The sequence below is a fragment of the Sinocyclocheilus anshuiensis genome, unplaced genomic scaffold (genome assembly GCF_001515605.1).
Source record: "Sinocyclocheilus anshuiensis isolate Anshui unplaced genomic scaffold, SAMN03320099.WGS_v1.1 scaffold681, whole genome shotgun sequence".
Taxonomy (NCBI): domain Eukaryota; kingdom Metazoa; phylum Chordata; class Actinopteri; order Cypriniformes; family Cyprinidae; genus Sinocyclocheilus; species Sinocyclocheilus anshuiensis.
Genome location: NW_015537978.1, coordinates 501,939 through 516,364, shown reverse-complemented (window position 1 = coordinate 516,364; position 14,426 = coordinate 501,939). Strand labels below are relative to the sequence as shown.

Genomic DNA, 14,426 nt, shown 5'->3' with positions numbered 1-14,426 from the left:
ACCAATCAGAATCAAGCATTCTAAAGGCCGGAGTGTTTATATGTAAATGTTTAATTTGTGGGTGCATATACCCGTGCACAGGCACTGCAGTGGCGTTGTGTGCTTCTGCTTGGCGTACTCTCTGTGACATTGTTGCTTTTGTTCTTCATCTCTGCTCCTCCAGCCTGACCAGATGCCTGAAGTCAATACAAAGACACTTATTTAAAAACGGAGCCATTATTTATTTAAACAATAAAATATTCTCTTCCAGTGCACTCCTCAACCTCCCCGGATTTTCTGTAACCATGCATTACAGATCTGAAACGGGGTCACAATGTACCTTAAAAATCTCTAGTGGGCATGCACATTTCTACAGTAATATCTTTAATTTGTCAAGACGTAACTAAGTCAGTGAGCGGATTTCACTCTGAACCATCACATATAACGGAACATTCTCAGGAATTCGGCTAACATTCTGGCAAGCTTTTCTCAAAGTTATGAACAAATGTTCTTCCAGTAACGTTAACAGAATGGTCATTCAAAGTTATCGGTTCTCAAACGTTACCACAAAATATTATACATTTATACATTATTGATTATCTGAAACATCTTAGTTTGACATTTGTCTTTTATTGTGACAACTTGTTTCAGAATGTTAAGAGAACATTCAAAAGTAACGTTTCCATAATGTTTGCAAAATGATCAAATGGAATGTTCCTTTAACATTAGCATAACCAAGAAAAAAACACTTTTAAAACTTGACATTTTAAACATTCAGCAATAACATTTTTTAATAACTTATTGGTAACGTTAGCTAAATGTTCTTAGAACATATTTTTGTTAGCCAGGCTTTAGTTTTAAACAATGCATTTACTCTCTAAGATACATATGTTTTCTACATACGGTTTTCTTTGGCTTTGTCTTCCTTTCTTGTACCAGCTTTCTTTGGCTTTCCTCAGTCTTCCCTTTTTTTCCAGGTTACTTATTATTGGTGATATTTTCAATATATAGATCTCTCTGTCTCTGTCTCTGTCTCTCTCTCTCTGCGTGTGTGTGTGTGTGTGTGTGTGTGTGTGTGTGTGTGTGTGTGTGTGTGTGTGAGATATCAACAGTGACAGCATATTTATTCCTTAGAGAAAAGATGCTTTTTTTTTTGAGTATGAGATCCAGTCAGTTAGGTGCGTTTGTGTTGAATCACATTGTGTACAGTTCGCTGCTTTGGGTGACTTAGTGCACATGAGATCAGACTGCAACCTAACCCTACTGCACCGTTCTGCCTGTGACCAAACAGTCAGTCAGATTGTGTGTGTCTGTGTGTGTATGTGTTTGTATGTATGTGGCTAACACCACATGCATAATGGGGTGTATGTGTTTTTATATGTACATTGTGCCTAAAAGCTTGAGTGCAGTAGTGTGTAAGCATGTTTGCATGTTACATGCCTAACAGCATCCCTAAGGCAAATGAGGGGGCACAGCGCCACCAACTCACCCACTGGGTCTCTCTCTCTCACACACACACACACACACACACACAGCCTGCCCTGCAGGGCGATAGAGGGGCGATGGAGGAGGAATAGAAAAGGACAGGATAGTGTAATATTTATTCTCTCTGCTCTTTGTGTCAGGACAGTGTCTGCTGTGTCCAAAAGAAAGCCACGATGTTCTCTCAACTAGCTGGTTAGGAGTAAAGATAGGGAAATAACTGCAGTTTCTGCTGACAAAAACTCCTGCGAGGAATCTGGGAATAGTCTTCTATTCCAGGCAGACAAAGAGCATGTGTGGGTCATAATACAGCTCAAAAATCAGACAAAACGAGAATTTATGTGTTACATCAAGAAAATGAAGCCTATTTTTAGGACCATTAAAAGTGCATTGCGAAATTTTCATGACAAGCACAACTACCCCCACCCCATTCTCATTAGCATAATGCATCTGGATGTTTTTCTTAAGGGTTTGTTTGTATTTTTTAATGGAACACATATTAAAAAAGAAAATTAGATATTACTTTTACTCAAATAATATATATACACTACAGAAAAGTAGGTGTTGGTAAGATTTTTTTTATGTTTTTGGAAAAAGTATCTTATGCCGACCAAGGCTACATTTATTTGATTAAAAAATATGAGTTAATATTGTGAAATATTAAAATCTAAAATTACCATTTTCAATATTAATATATTTTAAAAGTAATTTATTCATGTGATGGCAAAGCTGAATATTTAGCAGACATTTCTTCAGTCTTCAGTGTCACTTGTGAAAGAAATCATTGTTTTTTTAAGAGTTTTGTGAAAAACATGATTTTTCACAAAGTCTTTACTGTCAATTTTAAACAATTTAATGCATCTCTGCGGAATTTTTTATTTACTAACAAAATCTTACTTAAATGGTAGGGTAAGTACATTACTTTTATTTGTACAGAATGGTAGTATTTGTTGAACTGAAAAATATATTTTTTATATTTATTACTCTTTTGGGGTAAAAAAAAAATTGTACAATTATGTTCTTGACAAGCTTCATGAGATTCACCTTGATAGTCATTGAGTATAACAAAGCAAAATACATTTCTTAAAACTGATTTTCAGTGTCAAAACAGGGTCTTCTTAATAATCAGACATCTTAATATTTATAAACTATAAGAAAGCCATTTGTAGGTTAAATTCCCCCAAGCTCTGTAATGCTCACAGAGTTTATTTGAGCACCCGGACCAGCTTGACCCAACAACACTGGATCAACCAATGGTGTGAGCTTTGAGCAGGGCCATCTGTCTTGCCAACCAATCATAGATTCAGGTTCAGAAAACCTGTTTGAATACAATTACTGCTTTAGCATTTCCATTTGGTAAAAGATAAATAATGCTTAATTTATCAGTTCAGCTAAGCATTTGATATTCTGCTTCACTGGGACATTTTCCAGATTTAAAATCCCGCAGCTCCTTCACTTTCTTCCCATTCGTGTTGTCCCACATTTTGTGTGTGGAAAGAACAGTATTACTCTGTGCAATATTCATGACATGGCTTTATGCCATCGCTGACCTTCCCTCCCTGCTCTGAAGGGGCCAGCAGGCTGCTCTCATGAAAGATCACAGGCACACAGTGATTGTATAGTATCTTAAGGGCACTCAAAGCAAGTCGCGTGTGTATGACAGAGGAGAGTTTCAGACTGACACTCACAGCTCTATAGCGTTGCTCTTCCCGCAGTTTTCTCCTCAGTCTGAAGAATTCTTTATGTTGCCGAGAGACAAAGTTAACTGCTGCGTACTCCAGCAAAGCAGCAAAGACGAACAGCAAGCACACTGCCATCCAGATGTCAATGGCCTTCACATAGGACACCTGCATGCATGCAAACACGGAATATTCTGGATTTAACAAAAATGTAGCATCTGTCAAATGCTGTCAATTAACATAGAAATCCATTTGAACAAAACATGCAGGTTTGGAACAACATCAGGGGGATTAAATAATGACTGAAAGAAAGTGGATGATATGGATAGATAAAGTAGATTCCTACCTTAGGCAGTGATGCTCTGGATCCAGAGCTCTGTGTTGTCATTGTGAGAACTGTAGTGATGCCCAGGCCAACACGGGCCGGGGCGGCATCCATGTTGATCCAGAAGGAGACCCATGACAAGATAACTGTTAAGAGGCTGGGAATGTACATCTGGATCAGGTAGTAACCCATCTGCCTCTCTAGATGAAATTTCACCTCTATACAGGTGAATTGACCTGGGTTAAACACGCAATCATGTTAGACAGTGAAAATAAATGCATGCCATTTGTATTCACCAACAGAGCTGTACATACATTTTACATACATTTTACATGTTAAAACATACATTTTAACATAAGATGTTAAATCCACTATTGTTTTATATAGAATTTTTCTACAGTCTATAAAGTAACTGATTCCATGTAATCTGTATTACCTAATCAAATTCCAAAAACTAAGTACTTATAATTAAATTAAATGTCATTTTAAAATACTCATAATCAGATTAGTTACTTTTTTATGGATTACATGATTACATATTATTTACACCGTTAACAATGAATTATATCATCATATTCATAATTTATTGATTCTCCCTAATTCCTCTTTTTCATCTTTTAACTTTTCTTTCTAAAATAGCCTACTGCTTATATACACTCAGAAAGTCTTCCAGTTTTGTGGACGAGATCAGTCATTAATCAGGTGGCTATACAGCATTTGACCACTGGATTAAAAAAATCATTTCAGGTTTAAGAAGTGTTTCAACATTGCATCAACTACTGATTGCATCAACTACATTAATTTTTATTTGAATTATCACTCAGTTGGTTACTTTACCATGTATTACTTTGGAAGGCTTTTGTCTTTCAAACACATTAAAATGCACAAATTCACCAACTTTTCTGTCATCTGATCCTCTTTCACCAAATATATTTTTATATAAAGTACTCCTGAGATTTTAAACTAAATATTTTAATAACAAAGCATCACATTTGCATGGTTACGGTTCTCTGACATTGGTTATGGTCACATGACATGCACGTAAACAAATAAAATATTTCTTTTTTTTTTCATTAAGTGTTTTATTTTGATTCATTTTAAAATTCTTTGTTTTAATTTAACATTTTTATGATTTAATTAATCATTAGCTTTTCATTAAACTCATGAACCCTCTGCAGTTCCTTCACAAACCCCATAAGCAACCTTGACATAATGTAATGTTTAATGCACTTCATGTTGTTCATAACAATAAATGGAATATGTTTTCCTCTCTTTTTATTTTTAAGTCAATATGGTACAAGATGATCCTATTTAAATCAATGTGAAAAACAAGAGAGGGCAAAAGTAAACTAAAAGTAATCAAAAAGTAGTCTGTATATTACCTAAAATGGCAACCACTCCAAACACCTTAGCAACTGCATAGCAACATTCTAAGAACCTCTTTAAACAACTGAGAAAATGCATAGCAACCCCTTGACAACCACTCAAAGCAATACTAATTACATTCTCAACAGCGTAATTAGATTACTGTACTAATTACTCTCTCTAAAAAGTATTGTGTTACTTATTACTAATTGCTTTCTAAATCCCATATCAGCATCAATCAGTTGAACAATACATGATACTGCTCTTTTAATTCTATCAAATAAATAATGTAAAATTGCATAAATTATTCTTGAATGGACCAAAGTATTTAAAGTGAGAAGGTTATATTAAAAACATACATTTTAACATAAGATGTTAAATTTTGATGTTAAATCCACTATTGTTTTATATAGAATTGTTCTACAGTCTATAAAGTATTTAATGCAATTACATCAGAGGTAACTTGAATCAAATTACAGTAATTCCCTACTCTACTTTTTCAAAGGAAAAGTAACTAAATTAGAGTAAGCTTAGTAATGCATACACTCAACACTGGTTGTAAAATCAGTAAAAAAAATTATAATGGTGGAATTGCAATAACATACCAGTGTTGTAGTGTTTTGTACAGTATCCCAGATCTTTCTCCTCTTTCAGGACAAACTGGGGCAGCACAAGGTCATCAGCCACTTGCACTGGGCCTTCATCCAACCACTGAAATATCAGATCATTCATAGTGTAGCCAACTAGAGAGAGAAAGATGGAGAATAATGAGCATATAAAAGAGAAATAAGACAAGCATGAGATTAGTTGATGGAGGCTCAGTCTTACAGCTCTCTAACTGCATAGTGCAGGTCTGTGTGTCCATTGGAAAATTCTTCAGATCCATAGGACACGACAGAATCAGAGTGAGTCTGAAAGAGAGAGAGATTTCGGATGATCATTCATGTAATGGTTTGGAATGATATGTAATCTATAGGGGGTGATATCGCACCTGATGCTATACAGCACGTTTCCATTCTGGAAAATCCTCAGCAGTTTGTTGTCCGTGGTGACCTCGTGAAAGTTGGCGCCTTTCTCATTGGCGAAGAACAAGTCTGGCTTCCAGATGGAGTCCAGCATGGATGGGTCCAGATCCAGGGAATCATCTGGATACTCTTTATAAACCAGCCGTGGGTCATTCCACTGCTGTCGTAGAAAAATGTTCAGCCGATAATCCTGAGGAGTTAGTGTTCAGAAATACATCAGATCACATTCACAGCAGCTGAGGCAAAGACATTTGCTAAAACATGACAGATGTTAATGTACAACAATTATTTCCAGTCCACTATTTATTTACTTATTTATTTATGACAAATTAGTGGACTTAATTCATGTAACAGCACTGGACCTTTCCATATCACTCCACTTGCCTGTGTTAATTATGGTTGCCAAATTGTGTCTAAAATGTCAGTTACTAACTTCTTAATAGCTTTAAGAATCTATCATTCATAAAACTGAGTCTGATGATTCTAGTCCGAATAAAGTCTGATTATCATGTTCAGGCTTGATTCTAATTATTTTAACTCTGTTTTAAACAGTGTACTGTGGTACATTCTAGACCAAACATATTTCTGATAAGCTATATATGTGTAGGCATCCCTCCCATGTAAATATATGTGTGTGTGTGTGTGTAGATTCCTCAAACTCTAAACCAATGTAATGTGTAAATTTAATGATCATTCATTTAATGCATACTGAAAAATTCTCCCTAGTAGATATGAGTATATGTTTAGTGTGTGTGTGTGTGTGTGTGTGTGTACCATGGTGGTCTCTGTGATGGAACCAAAGCTGTTGATAAAAATGTTGCAAGTAACATTTACCGGAGGACCTAAAAAATGAAAGAACAACACAATATGAAACATTAGCATATTTCTTAAAAACTTAAACCAGCTTAAACCGCTTTGCTGGTCTTTGCTGGTTTAGAGTGGTCTAGCTGATCCCCAACCTGGTGTTTTGCTGCTCATCAGCCTGACCAAAAAGGGGCCAACATACCAGACCAGTCTGGAAAATCAGCAAATCATATTAGGCTGGTCTAAGCTGTTTTTTTTTCATCAGGAATAAACAATCCACTAAAGATAAAGCTAAACTGAAAGCCAAATGTAATTTGCGCAAATCTTAGCTGAAAGAAAAACATTAAAAACTCAACCTCTGCGTCTCCCATTTTAACATGTTAGATTAGATGAATAATTCACACAGAATTGAACTTCAGTGTCTTGAATAAAAAGAAATCCACAAGCAGCAAATATCAACAGATAGTTTCCAAGACAAAACACTTGAAGAGGTTGTCCAAGACTGTTAAGTCCAATTACAAATTATCAAAATAAATCATTTTCGCAAACATAGAGAACTAGACAACTGTAAAATGCCCCATTTACTTAAAATGAACTACACAGCTGTTCACTGCTATTCAGCCAATATGTTTAATTAGCATTCAGTTACTTTGTAAATATTTGATTGCAGCATTTTATTTATTGATTTAACGTTCATGACATTAGTGATATATATAGCTTATCAGAGGGGACATTTCCCTCCACACATGCTGACAGACAGCCACATCTCTAAGATGTAGAACAGATATGAAATATACACGAGCTCAGCGACGCCTACTGAGAGAGAGCAAGAGATCATGAGAGAAAACGAGAGGAAGGAGGGAAGAAAAAGTATGAATAAAAAAAAAATTCCAGTTTTAAAAAACATAAGCAAGAGAATTGAGAGGAAAAGATTTATTTAGGTCTGTGGGTTAACACGCACTCGAGTGGACAGCACAGCAAACTAAATGGCCCTGATGCCAGCTGAGAAACTGCCCCTCACGAATCCTCACAGAGGCTGTTGTGACACTTTTTACGGAGAGAAATCTAGCGTGAGCTGACAGCCGTATCCTGCATGTTTCTGAAATCATTCTCATCGTCTGGGGCTGAAATTCTGTCTCATATTCTGTCGGTTTTCGTCTCTGAACGCCTGTGGGTTTCTCTTGTTGAATGGTGGGGATGGTAAAAAATAGACCTGAGAACCCATGGGGCGGGGTCACATAGTTTAATGAGATCTTATGTTGCTCTGTGTTTTCGGGCCGCAGCACTTTTTCACACACGAGGCTCACAGAGAATGTATTCTTTAAATATATATATATTCTTTGCTGACCGCATCACATTTTCACAGAGTTCTTGCCAAAACAATCTATGTAAAAGAGATTAAGCTGCAACAGCAGTTTTACTTACTTCTGTGTTGCTTTATATGATGTTGAAAAAATGACCAAGAAATCGTTGTGGATGTCTTTAGTATGGTCTGCATGTGATTGCTTTTATTATACAGTTAATAAAATCATCATATAGGCTAAATGCATTTTTGCATTTGGTTTCCAAATGTCCATTGTATACATATAGAGATGCTTTAATAAAAGAATTGGGGTCAGTAAGAGTATTGTTTTGAAAGAAATGAGTACTTCTCTATCCAGCAATGGATGCATTCATTCAAATGATCGAAAAAGAAAAACATTGAAAACTCAACCTCTGCGTCTCCCATAAATAAATGAACTTTTCCACGACATTCTAATTTATTGAGATGCACCTGTATGTGACCTTGGACCCAGTCATTGAAAACCAGTCATAAGGGTCTTTTTTTTTTTAATTGAGATGTATACATCATCTGAAAGCTGAATCTTCATGGAACATGATCTTAATATCCTAATGATTTTTGGCATAAAAGAAAAATCTATAATTTTGACCCATATAATGTATTTTTGGCTATTGCTACAAATATACCCCAGCGACTTAAGACTGGTTTTGTGGTCCAGGGTCACATATTAGATTAGATAAATAATTCACACAGAATTGAACTTCATTGTCTTGAATAAAAAAGAAATCCACAAGCAGCAAATAGCAACAGATAGTTTCCAAGACAAAACACTTGAAGAGGTTGTCCAAGACTGTTTACAAATGATAAAATAAAGCATTTTCACAAACATAGAGAACTAGACATCTGTAAAATGCTTCATTTATTTAAAATGATCTACACAGCTGACTACGTTATTCAGGCAATGTTTAATTAGCATTCAGTTACTTTGTAAATATTTGATTGCAGCAGTTTATTTATTGATTTAACATTCATGACATTAGTGATATACGTATATAGCTTATGAGAGGGGACATTAAGCAGCACAACCGTTTTTAAACTGTGATGACAATAATGCATGTTTTTTGAGCACCAAATCAGCATATTGGAATGATTTCTAAAGTATAAGACTGGAGGAATGGCTTTGTCATTCTTTGCCATCACAGAAATCAATTTAATTCAAAAACATGCAGAAAACAGTTATTTGAAATGGCATGTTTGACAATATTAAAAACATTCAAAAATCTTACTGACCCAAACCTTCTGAATGGTAGTGTGATAGAAATTGGCTGACAGTGACCGTCTTTGCCTCTCAGTTGCATAAAGATGAGCATTTCACAGTTTTTGATGCACTCATCACTTGCTATACTCACAGAAATCACATTTTCTTTAATAGAAATTAAAACTATAAATTACATTAGAGCAGATTGGAGTTGAAGTCAAACCTTTAAAGTTAGGCCTGATGCGAGCATCATATCCAGATGTTTTTCCCATTAATTTATCCAGAAAATCCGATGGTGACATGGGCTTCACCCTGCTGCTGGGCGATTTCAGCTCCTTACTAAACACACACCTGGGAAAAGTTAAAAAAATACACATCAGAACATCATATCTAGACCTGCCTCCAACAGATCATCATAGAGAGCTGTTATTGTTTCACAGCGGGGTCCAAAGTCTAAGACCACTAATTTGAATCTTTCAAAATCTTAAACTTTTCATTTATATTCTGGTTTTGTTAGCAACCAGATCTCACTCCACCATTTATATTGAACAAATGACACTCTTTGCATTAATGTCTTCCTTTTGGTCTTCAAAAACTTCAATTAAGATTTGGATTTTAAATGCCCAGATTTACATTGTGGGCTTTTGGACTGTATATGTGCGTGGTTTATTAATAAGTATGCTCTCTATGAGCTCTTTCAGTTGTTCTTTTTAAAATTCACAGTGGCCAAAAGCCTTTGCTATCATTCCATTATTGACTGAATGCTTTGGTAATAATGTATGCCAAATTGAATATTAATGCTATAGAGGGAAATCTGGTTGCTAACAAAATACCTGAGGAGTCTACTTAAAACCTTTAATAAGGCTTTAAATGAGCACATCAGAACATCTGTCTCATGTTTTATTAAAACTCCTCTCCACCTGACACGTTCTGTCTGTTTCTCTGTGTGTCTGCAGTATAGCGGTGACATCTTTATTGCCTTAAACTTAATTGCAGGTTGTCGTAGGTGTTAATATTTTATTAAAAAAGAATTCAGTAGAAGTCCAAGCAGAGAAAAGGACAGCACTTTCTCTCAAACGCTTTGAATCTTATTCCATATTTAGAGAAATTTTCCGGTCCAGTTCCTCTTCAATTTCCCTGTCTGTTTGTGAGCAGAACTGTGGCAAATCTGATTTGTGAAAGTATAAAGTCCGTCTCACACAGCGTATAGGGAGTGGAAATAAGACACAGAATGAATGCATCCTCAGGTGAGACTTACAAGCCCTTATTGTCATTCTAAAGAAACGTCTCGTTCCAGACAGGCCAATAATAGTTCTATCTCATTATGTGGACTTCAATAAATCTGCAATTTCAGTAACAGTGAAAATGACTTCAGACAGAGCTGTCTCTATGTGTCAGCCTCATACTTCAGAGACCCAGATACATAAAGCCAACAAACACAAGCACACACACACACACTCAGAAACATAAGAACGCTCTCCGGGATTAAAATAAACCTATCACCCATGAAGACTACTGAACTGAACACACAAGCCAAATACAGACGACTGAGCACACAAAAGCGAACAAGTATGGAAATTCAAATATTAGGGAAGAAACAGGTCATTTTAACACCTGAAAACACTTCAAACTATATTTAAATCTTCACAAACAGCCTCTACAAGTGTTTGAATGAATCACACGGTGATGCCAGTGAGGAATGATGGCACACCTGTGAAAAACTCACCTGATGACCCCTTCAAACATCCACCAAACCAGTAAGAGCTCCAGCAGGATCCTCCAGAACAGAGAAAACATCCTTTCACTATTCAGCTGCTCTCTTTTTCTCCCTGGTGTCCTGTGGCTAAATCTCAGTAAGCAGATGTGTTTTGGAGGGGCAGGGCGCCCATTCCGATGCACTCTGGTCTCTCCTCCACTGCCATCTGACTGAGCACCGCATCCTGAGACGGGCACACTAAGAGACGTCTGTGTCTGTGTGTGTGTGTGTGTGTGTGTGTGTGTATACAGGGGGTCTTCTGCTCTTTCTTTCTCTCTGGCCACATGCTAGCCTGAGGTGCAGTTCTAGCATGGAGAAGAGAGAAGGCAACAGGGCGTAAGATGCGTTTAAAGACTTTTATCAGAATAAACAACTGTAACACGACTCCACCGGAGGGGCTCCAAATCCACATCCCAAGACGCACTGCAGCAGAGGACAAACATCCATCCATCCACCTCCTCTGATATCTTGAGTATATTCAGTAGATGACAGAACAAGTGCTTCCTGTTATTAAACAGCAAGAATTTAGGTTCAGCATTGTTCAGTTTTTTTTATTTACATTTTAGGTTCTGTGACTTGTCACTATTTCTTTTGAATTTTCCAACATTTTTAATTACCTTTGTGTCTCTTGCAGTTCACGTCAATAGTCCTGTGGTGACAATATAATAATGTCTCAGTTTATATGAAACATAATGTACACACTACCATTCAAATGTTTTCTCTCATGCTCACCAAGGCTAGATAATGTTTATTTGGTTATATGAAACATCTTTTAATACAGTTTTAAAAATGTTACTAAAATGTAACTTATTCCTGTGATTTCTTTCAGAAATCATTCTAATACGCTGGTGTTCAATAAACACTTTTTATTATCAAGAATTATTATCAATGCTGAAAACATGCAAAACATCATCTAGCAATATTAAGAACAAAACAATATATTATTAATGATAAAACATTTTTTTCCAGGATTCTTTGATGAATAGAATGTTCATAAGTTTATATACATTATTCGTAACATTGTAAATGTTGCTCTCTATATATAGATGTGTGTGTGTGTGTGTGTGTGTACTGGTATTCACTATGTAATGGGGACCAAATGTCCCCACAAGTACAGTAATACCAGTAGATTTTGACATTTTTAGGTCCCCATGAAAAAACAAGCTTATAAATCATATTGTGTTTTGAAAATCTAAAAATGTAGAAAGTTTTCTGTGAGGGGGAGGTTTAGGTGTAGGGTTAGGATAAGGGGATAGAAAATACTGTTTGGACAGCATAAAAACCATTACGTCTATGGAATGTCTCCATAATGATAGGAATACCAGTGTGTGCTGTTGAGAGCAAAATGTACAGCATCCCCCAGTTTCCATCATTCTCCCCCATCATACTGTTTTACATGAACCGGCAGCTGTATAGGAGAAAGACATGGAATAAAGAGGAGAGAGAAAAATAAGACAAGAATATAGTTAGGGTGGGTGTAAAAAAAAAACAACTGAAAGAAAGAGAAATCCGACTGAGCTTTATGTGCGTGTTGAGTCACAGTGGATAACTAGGCCAGTGTTAATTTTAATGTATCTTCACTCCAGTGTGAACAAAACTAAAGAATAACAGACCCAGTTTTCTCAGAAATCACACACACAGCGGTCACGTCGATGATGTGTTTAAACATTGCCTTGACTTGCCTTGGAATTAGAGCAAATGCCTAAACTACACCACACACACACTTTTGCTCTCAGCTAACGTAATTATCCAAGACCCTCCAAATACACACACACACACACCACTCCACTGATTTCTACTCATTAACATGCATGAAAACAGTATTATTAATTAATTGATCGTAAAATCTGAAATTCGCTTCGTCAGTTTCCACAGAGGTTAAAGGTACTCAAGTCAATCTCGACTGAGAATTGCTGGCAGACTCCAGAGTAACTAGCAGGGAAGCAGACATTTATGTGTTTGCGTGTAGGCCTATGTATGTACGGGTCAGCGACATCCACCCTGTTCATATGCTTTAGAGAATATCAGTCCTGAGGAAGTTTATCTCGGAAACATCTGATCTTGTTTTTGTGGACAGATTTTTGTCCCTGCATCCTGGTGCTTCTACGGAACTCAGTTATTGCAATCTACCAAAAACACAAATTATCTTGCAAAAAAAATAAAGCGTTTACTCAGAAATTTTGATTGATGATCGCACTCCCCACTGATAATATTCAGCTCCACAGCAAAATAAAATTACCTGAATTGTGAATGTTATCCAAAACGAACACTGTGTACAGAGAAATAATGCCAAAATTGTCTTTCTGCTAAGCTGTCCTTGCAGGAAAACAATGCGACTCTTATGATCAACCGACTCTTATAAACTGGTTCCTATTAGTGAATTAAATACTGAGTGTGACCAGAGCAGTCCAATGCACTATTAATGATTCTTATCAGCCGGTTCTTTTACCAAATATTAAAAAATGAAATAAAATTTAAATAATTATAATAAAAAAAAACTAATTATAACCAACCTTACTGAAAAGCTTAATCTGGAAACTCTTGAAATCTAGGCATGTTTGATCCTCTTTTTTGAACATATAGGTTTATATATCATTTTAAATATACATCTATATATATATATATATATATATACATATACATATACATATATATAACCAGAGCAGTCCAATGCACTATTAATGATTCTTATCAGCCGGTTCTTTTACCAAATATTAAAAAATGAAATAAAATTTAAATAATTATAATAAAAAAAAACTAATTATAACCAACCTTACTGAAAAGCTTAATCTGGAAACTCTTGAAATCTAGGCATGTTTGATCCTCTTTTTTGAACATATAGGTTTATATATCATTTTAAATATACATCTATATATATATATATATATATATACATATACATATACATATATATATATATATACACATTTTTTCCTGCAAAAAACGTAGAGCTTAAAAATAAATTATTGTAACTGTCAGTGAAGTCAAACACCTATAAAGGCATAATCTGTACATGGTACCCAACTCAGTGCTGATTAAAGTGTGACTGATGCATCGAAATAACATTAACAAACAGTATTTGGAGACATTAAAATATTTCAATAAACATCAAAGGCTATTTTTTCTATGGCTATCACTCAGCAGAAAGACAGAATGAGCAATTTGCTATTACTCTGACCTGTATATCAGAGCACTGGTGCATAAGGAAATAGGTCAAGGCTACTTTAGGGAACATGTTTGCAGGCAATCACAGGTTTAATGAGCCTTAACATATTGCATCTTCTCTACATATTTCAAAAGCCTCGGGGTCACACCCATACTAGACACACAGGCATTCAGTGTCTTGCACTTGGCAAAGGGTTGGTACAGTAAATTCCTCTGACCTCTGGATTGGCCAGATAATCACTGTACATTATTGTGTTGGAAAATGTTTTAACAAACACCAAAATTGAGACAAATTTTGAGAGATAA

At 35.7% G+C, this 14,426-nt stretch overlaps 1 protein-coding gene across 1 annotated transcript; it reads right to left on the bottom strand.

The window, feature by feature from the left end:
* Window positions 1–50: 50 nt before the first annotated feature.
* LOC107672842 (glycine receptor subunit alpha-4-like) lies at window positions 51–11,063 on the bottom strand. Its single transcript, XM_016466215.1, has 9 exons — window positions 10,926–11,063; window positions 9,423–9,550; window positions 6,630–6,697; window positions 5,822–6,045; window positions 5,659–5,741; window positions 5,436–5,573; window positions 3,487–3,701; window positions 3,150–3,308; window positions 51–176 (listed from the first exon to the last, which is right to left on the bottom strand). Exons 1-9 carry the CDS (start codon window positions 10,994–10,996, stop codon window positions 51–53), a joined length of 1,212 nt encoding a protein of 403 aa, XP_016321701.1. The 5' UTR covers window positions 10,997–11,063.
* Between the last annotated feature and the right edge of the window lie 3,363 nt (window positions 11,064–14,426).